Below are 6,297 nucleotides of genomic sequence, written 5' to 3'. Positions count from 1 at the left end.
ACCACCCCCGACCAACCCCCCACATTGCTTTGCCCTTTGGTTCCCTGGACCTGAACTTGACATTCCTGGTGATCTTTTGAGACTCTGTGCCTGTCCCTCCCAACTTGCACTGTGACTGGTGATGATGTCATAAGGGTGGTGCTCTCATGAATGGGATTAGTGTCCTTTTTTTTTATAAGTGTCCTTATAAAAAAGACTCCCCAGGGACACCTGAGTGCTCAGTGGTGAGCGGCTGCCTTCGGTCCAGGCCGTGATCCCAGGATCCTGGGATCGGGTCTCCCGTCGGGCCCCCCGCATGGAGCCTGCTTCTGGGTGGGGCCAGGCCTGGGCTCTCATCTGGGTGAGCTGGCCCCTTTATCCTGGGTCACCCTGTCTCCTGTCAGAGGAGTTTCCTTCCCAGCTCTTGGTCGCCATCGGTACCCGGTGTATCGGTTAGAGAGGGGCCCCTGCACGCTCGTGGCCTCCCTCCACCAGCCGTCTTGGAATCCTGGCGTCCACTGGCTGCTTGTAGCTTGGACTCTAAAGGACATTTTCATTGTGAAGTCTCAGCTTTTCCCAGCTTTGGGCAAATACAGTTAAAACCAACTGGGTAATAATACAATGACTGGAGCCTTCAAAGACATTTGGGGAACTGACTTGGTGTTTTAACCAATATTCTTTTTTTTTTTTTTTTTTTTTTGGTAATGAGCCCAACTTGCTGGTTAGATTAAAATGCTGTTTTCTGAGGCTGCATAAATGCAGTCTATATGCAATTGAGCCCAAATAAAATTACTGTTTACATTTTCATCAAATAGGGAACAAGCTGATGAGGACAGTTGAAATGCAATTTATGATTATGTAAATTAAGCTAGCTTCAGGACACTAATATGTAGATAAACAAGACTTTCATTATTGTGAATCAAGATGCCATTAACCTTGAAAATTATATACAATTGTCACAGATACTCCTTAAAAAAAAAAAGGACGATCTCCAGCTTTGTGGTACCTCTATTATCTTTTTTTTACTATTGTCTTAGTTTTATTTATTTTTTCTGCTTTATTGAGCTATAACTGACATATAACATTGTGTAAGTTTAAGGTGTGCAAGGTGGTGATTTGACACACACATACGTGTTGCAAAAATGATTACCAGGGTTAGTTAATACCTCCATCACTTCTCAAAATTACTGTTTCTTTTTAGTGGCGAGAACACTTTAAGATCTATTCTCTTAGTGACTTTCAAGTCTATAATACAATATTGTTGACTTGAATCACCATGTCGTACGTTAGATCCCCAGCCCTTATTCATCCTATAGCTGAAAGTTTGTACCCTTTTACTCTCTCTCCCTTTTCCCCCTTCCCCAGCACCTGGCAACCACCATCCTCCCCTGTTTCTATGTGTTTTGTGGTTTTAGATTCCATGTGTAAGTGGTGTCACACCGTAGGTCTTTCTCTGACTTCACCTAGCATAATGCCCTCGAGTTTCCTCCGTGTTGTTGCAAATGGCAGGATTTCCTTCTTCCTCATGACTGGATAATATTTCAGGGTATGTTTGTGTGTGTGTGTGTGTATCCATTCATCTGTAGGTGGACACTTAGGCTGTTTCCATACCTTGGCTATTGGGACTGAGTCTGCAACAAACATAGCAGTACACATATCTCTTTGAGATCCTGATTTCATTTCCTTTGGGTATATTCCCACAAGTGGAATTGCTTAATCGGAGGGTAGTTCTATTTTCAATTTTTTAAAAGATTTTATTTATTTATTCATGAGAGACAGAGACAGAGAGAGGAAGAGACAAAGGCAGAGGGAGAAGCAGGCCCCACGCAGGGAGCTCGACGCGGGACTCGATCCCAGGTCTCCAGGATCACACCCTGGGCTGAAGGCAGCGTTAAACTGCTGAGCCAACTGGGCTGCCCCTATTTTCAATTTTTTGAGGAGCCTCCATACTGTATTTCACAGTTACTGCGCCAGTTTACATTCCTCCCGCCCATGCACAAGGATTCTCTTCTCCACATCCTTGCCAGCACTTGTTGTCTCTAGTCGTATGTTCACTTGATGTTATTTGATGATAGCCACCCTGCTTGAGAAACTTCCCTGAAAGGACAGGAGCCATAGTATCACGGGATTTATTTTTACTTATTTATTCATGTATTTTTAAAGATTTATTTATTCATTCATTCATGAGAGGCAGAGACACAGGCAGAGGGAGAAGCAGGCTCCCCATGGGGAACCCAGTGTGGGACTGGATCCCGGGACCCTGGAATCAGGCCCTGAGCCAAAGGCAGACGCTCAACCACTCAGACCTGAGCCACCCAGGCATCCTGATATCCCAGGATTTAGCTAGCAGACCTCTGCTGGGAGGAACGAGCAAACCGATTTTTCTTAAATTATTGGGTCATTTTGCTCAGGATATACATTTCTGGGAAGGTGAGTCTGATTGGCTTCATTTGGGTCAAGGGCCCACCTTCCTCCTGGAAAAGGGGCTCACTGACCTGTGGTCTCACCAGGACCACATGGGACCACCCTGCTCAGACACAAGCAGCTGCTGCCTCATGCCATCTTCTTACCCATTATTGAGTATCCATGGTAAGTGGCAGAGCTAGGAACTTGAATACAGGGCTTCTGACCCAACCTTCTAGGTTCTTCCATCCACACTCAGTGGCTCCTCCAGAAGGAAGTGCACAGAGCAGGGGATCCAAGTGACCAGAGTTGGGGCAGAGCAGGGGCTGAAACTCAGGATCCCAGCAGAGGCAGTGTGACCAGAACAGAGGAGCTGCATGAGAACATCCAGAGCCCTGGCTGTTCCTTGGTCTGCTGACTTTGGGTGGGTTTGGATCGCCTCTGACCTGGTGTGGATGGGGCCTGGCTGCTAGGTGCTGCTAAGCAGATCCACTTGTACTGGGCAGAGAGAGGGGTGAGGGCCTAGCCTCAGGATGCCTCCAGTGCAGCTCCTGGCCCAGCCCCGTTCAACTTTGGCTACACGGGAGTGTTATGTGGGGGGCTTTTCAGGCTCCCCCATCCCTGGGTCCCACCCAAGAGAATCAGGGTATCTGGTGGTAGTGGATATTTAAAAGCTCCCAGGTGATGCTCATGTACAGCCAAGGCCGGGAATTCCATCTCTGGGCTGCAATAGCACAGCTGTAAATGTTGGCCCAGAATCTCAGGTCACTCAAGATTTCCTTTCTGGGTGGCTGACAGGGCCCCGGATTCAGAGCCTGATTGATGGGGCCTGGGTGCAGTGTGCATAAATCTCAGGCACACGGAGGGGGCCGAGGGCTTGACACAGGCCTCCCTGCCTCTGTTCCCTAGTTCTCTTTTTAATTCTCTCCAATCCTCATCTTTGGCTTTGGAATGAAAATCCAGTGCCATCTATTCAAATGGGAGTAGCGGGGATCCCTGGGTGGCGCAGCGGTTTAGCGCCTGCCTTTGGCCCAGGGCGCGATCCTGGAGACCCGGGATCGAGTCCTACGTCGGGCTCCCGGTACATGGAGCCTGCTTCTCCCTCTGCCTATGTCTCTGCCTCTCTCTCTCTCTCTCTCTGTGACTATCATAAATAAATAAAAATTAAAAAAAAATGGGAGTAGCGAAGGGGAGACCTGGGGGATGAAACGTATAAACTCACATCCCAAGGAGTTGTTCTGACACATGGGGTTCTAGATGGAGATTAATGGGACCAGAATGGATTCTTCTACCCATTGTGTGCCGCTCGACCCACGACAATCTTGCTGTCCTAGCTGAGGGGCCAACTAGTAGGCTCTTGGGGAAGGATCAGGAAGGGTGAGGAGTGGTGGGAGAGGAGAGGAGAGGAGGTAGGGCGGAAAGAGCATGGAGTGTGGAGACACAATGCTCACCGCCCTACTGCTTTGGGTAAGGGGCAGCATGTCCATTAGATCGCTGGGGCAAATGTCTGACGAGGTATGATGTGTTATCAGAATTGGCTGCCTAATTTGGGGGGCCCAGTGCAAAATGAAAATGGGGAAAACCCCTACAAAAATTAAGGATTGCAAGATGGCAACAGCAGAGCATTAAACCCAAAGTGCAGGGCCTTGTGTGACCAGACAGGTCAGCCCCACACCCATGAGCCAGCACTGCCTGTTGCTTTGGACTTTCACAGGCCCCCGAGACTTCGGAGGGACAGGGAGCCACGTCCAGAAGGGGTTGAGGCTGGGGAAGCAACCTACTGGTCAGCTTTCTCTCGGGTGGAAGAAAGGGTTATTATGGCCAGGGTCATGCTCATGGAGCGTCACATCAGTGTCTGCTGGGTGGGGGTAGGGCAGGCAGCAGGGTATTTCAGGTCATGTCCAAGGGGTCAGTGCTGTGGAGGAAAGCTCTGACCAGCTCGCGGGTGTGGAGAACAGGATCCAAGCCCGAGTGGGCAAGGGATGCTGAGGAGAAGCAGGCAGGCCTTACTTTGGTCCTGAGCTGGTAGGCTGAGCCTCAGAGCAAGCCTCCACATCTGGGGGAGTGTGGTGTGAAAGATGGGGAGACTGAGGTAGGGGTGAGGGCAAGAGGCCGAGCATGCCAGGTGAGAGGGAGAAGCAGGTGTCTGCTCCTGGCCCTGCGACCAGAGCAGTGCCACCTGCTGGAAGCAGCCGAAGGGTGCCTGTGCTCCAAGCTCCCGGGACTGTACTTCCATCAAGGGTGGGGTGAAGGCCGGGTGACATCAGCAGAGGCTGCTGAGGAGGGTGATAGGACCCCAAACCAGATGCATGATCCTCAAAGGGAGATCCCCGCCTCTTCACCTGCCAAGCCCAGTTACCTGCCTTTGCTCCACAGGAATGAAGCCAGGACAAGCGGGTGCTCAGCAGGGCGTTGTCTGAATCCCTGGGTGCTCATGGCCTGAGAGGGGGGGGGAAGGGGCAGGGACTCGATGCGAAGTGCAGTCCTAAGGGAGTCATCGAGGTCTGTAGTGGTCACCCCGGGGCGGGTGTCGTTGGCTCCGTTTCTCTGGGCTTGCTCCTCTGCCTTCACCTCCGCCGGCCAGCACCTGCGGCTCAGTCCTGAGGGGGTGCCTGGGCGGGCGGTGAGCCGGAGCCGCCATCAGGTCCCGGCACGGCCCCCGCCCTCCCTGCCGAGCTGCAGGGCACCTTTCATCGAGGACTGGTCTTCCCTGATGGAGCATCTCTGAGTCTGGTTCTCTCCCAGTGCTTTTCCACTTCTCTGCAGGATCTCATTAAAACTGCAGATTCTGGCTTAGTAGGTCTGGAGTGGACCTCAAAATTCTGCATTTCTAACAAATTCCAGGTATGGTTGTTGCTGTAGGCCCACGGGCCACGCTTCAAGTAGCAAAGACCTTGCTATGGCATCCTCGCTCCATCTTTCTTTTTGATTCTCCTTTCCCTCTGTCTTGCTTCTTCCTGCAGACATTTCCCACAAAATCACTGCTCCACATCCTCATCTCATGGCCTTCTTCTGGGGAACCTGATCTGAGGCACTCACAGATCCTGGGAGGTAGGTAATCCTATCCCCAGTTTACAGGAGGAAGCTGAAGCTCAGAGAGGAAAAGTAACCGGCCCAAGGTCACACAGCCAGTGAGGGGCAGAGGGGGCCTCCGTGCAGACCTGCCAGTTACCCAAAGCCCAGCTCCCCTCATCGCACCATTTCTCAGCCGGTCCTCCACCTGTGCTCAGTCCCCGGGGCTGTGCCCAGCATCTTGCTTCATTGTGTTCTCTCCTTCCCAGCTAGCTTTCAAGTCTGGGAACCAGTTGGGGCAGTTGTAGGCTACCCCACCTACCCCTTCTCTGTCAGTGTCCCTAGACCTGGAACCCTTGGTGCCGCAGAATGCACGAGGACCTAATTACAACGCAGCCCCAGGATCCCAGCTCTCCACCTGACACGTCTAAGCATCTCTCAAGGCCCTGTTTCTCTTTCATTTTGGTCATAAGACAGTTAGGCAATGGGTTCTATGGAAGCCATTAAATAAGGGAGAATGTCAGCATCGACCAGAAGCTCTTCTATCCTTTCATCTGCTCAGAGGCGGAGCAGAGGTCACACATTGTGCTGAAGGAACGCCCGTGTTCTCAAAGAGCTCCCGCAGCCCCACCACCCAATGGCTGGGGAACGCGATGGGGCCGTGTGACATCCTGTCACCCCCGAAACAGCCCTTTCCAATCCCTGATGTGATACCTCAGTGGATGAAATGACATCGACCTGCTTATAATTGTAAATGCCATCCCAGTTGCCTTCACAGGTGTTACTGCCTCAAAGATATATATAAAAAAAGGGGGGGGGGGACAAATGTTTAGTTCCCGGTTTGGAGTAAACACCGTCTCCTGAAAGCTACTTTTGACTTTATGCGCTGAAAGACAGAACATT

General features: G+C 51.2%; 1 protein-coding gene across 6 annotated transcripts in view; it reads left to right on the top strand.

Moving 5' to 3' along the window:
- Positions 1-202: 202 nt before the first annotated feature.
- Positions 203-6,297, top strand: part of LOC144306401 (uncharacterized) — a 68,915-nt gene continuing 62,820 nt past the window's right edge. For 4 of the 6 annotated variants that reach the window (XR_013373534.1, XR_013373513.1, XR_013373502.1 and 1 more), the window contains exons 1-2: positions 203-340; positions 5,346-5,433. Coding sequence is in view for 1 of the 6 variants with exons in the window: in XM_077885834.1 (XP_077741960.1) it covers positions 296-340; positions 5,346-5,433 (133 nt within the window). In the remaining 5 variants the exon portion in view is untranslated. The remainder of the gene's footprint in view (positions 341-5,345; positions 5,434-6,297) is intronic. The other 2 variants (XR_013373529.1, XR_013373516.1) reach the window with 1 other exon arrangement.

Source organism: Canis aureus, chromosome 3 (assembly GCF_053574225.1).
Source record: "Canis aureus isolate CA01 chromosome 3, VMU_Caureus_v.1.0, whole genome shotgun sequence".
Classification (NCBI taxonomy): domain Eukaryota; kingdom Metazoa; phylum Chordata; class Mammalia; order Carnivora; family Canidae; genus Canis; species Canis aureus.
The sequence above is the reverse complement of the archived record's forward strand: the minus strand, read 5'-3'. Positions and strand labels throughout refer to the sequence as shown.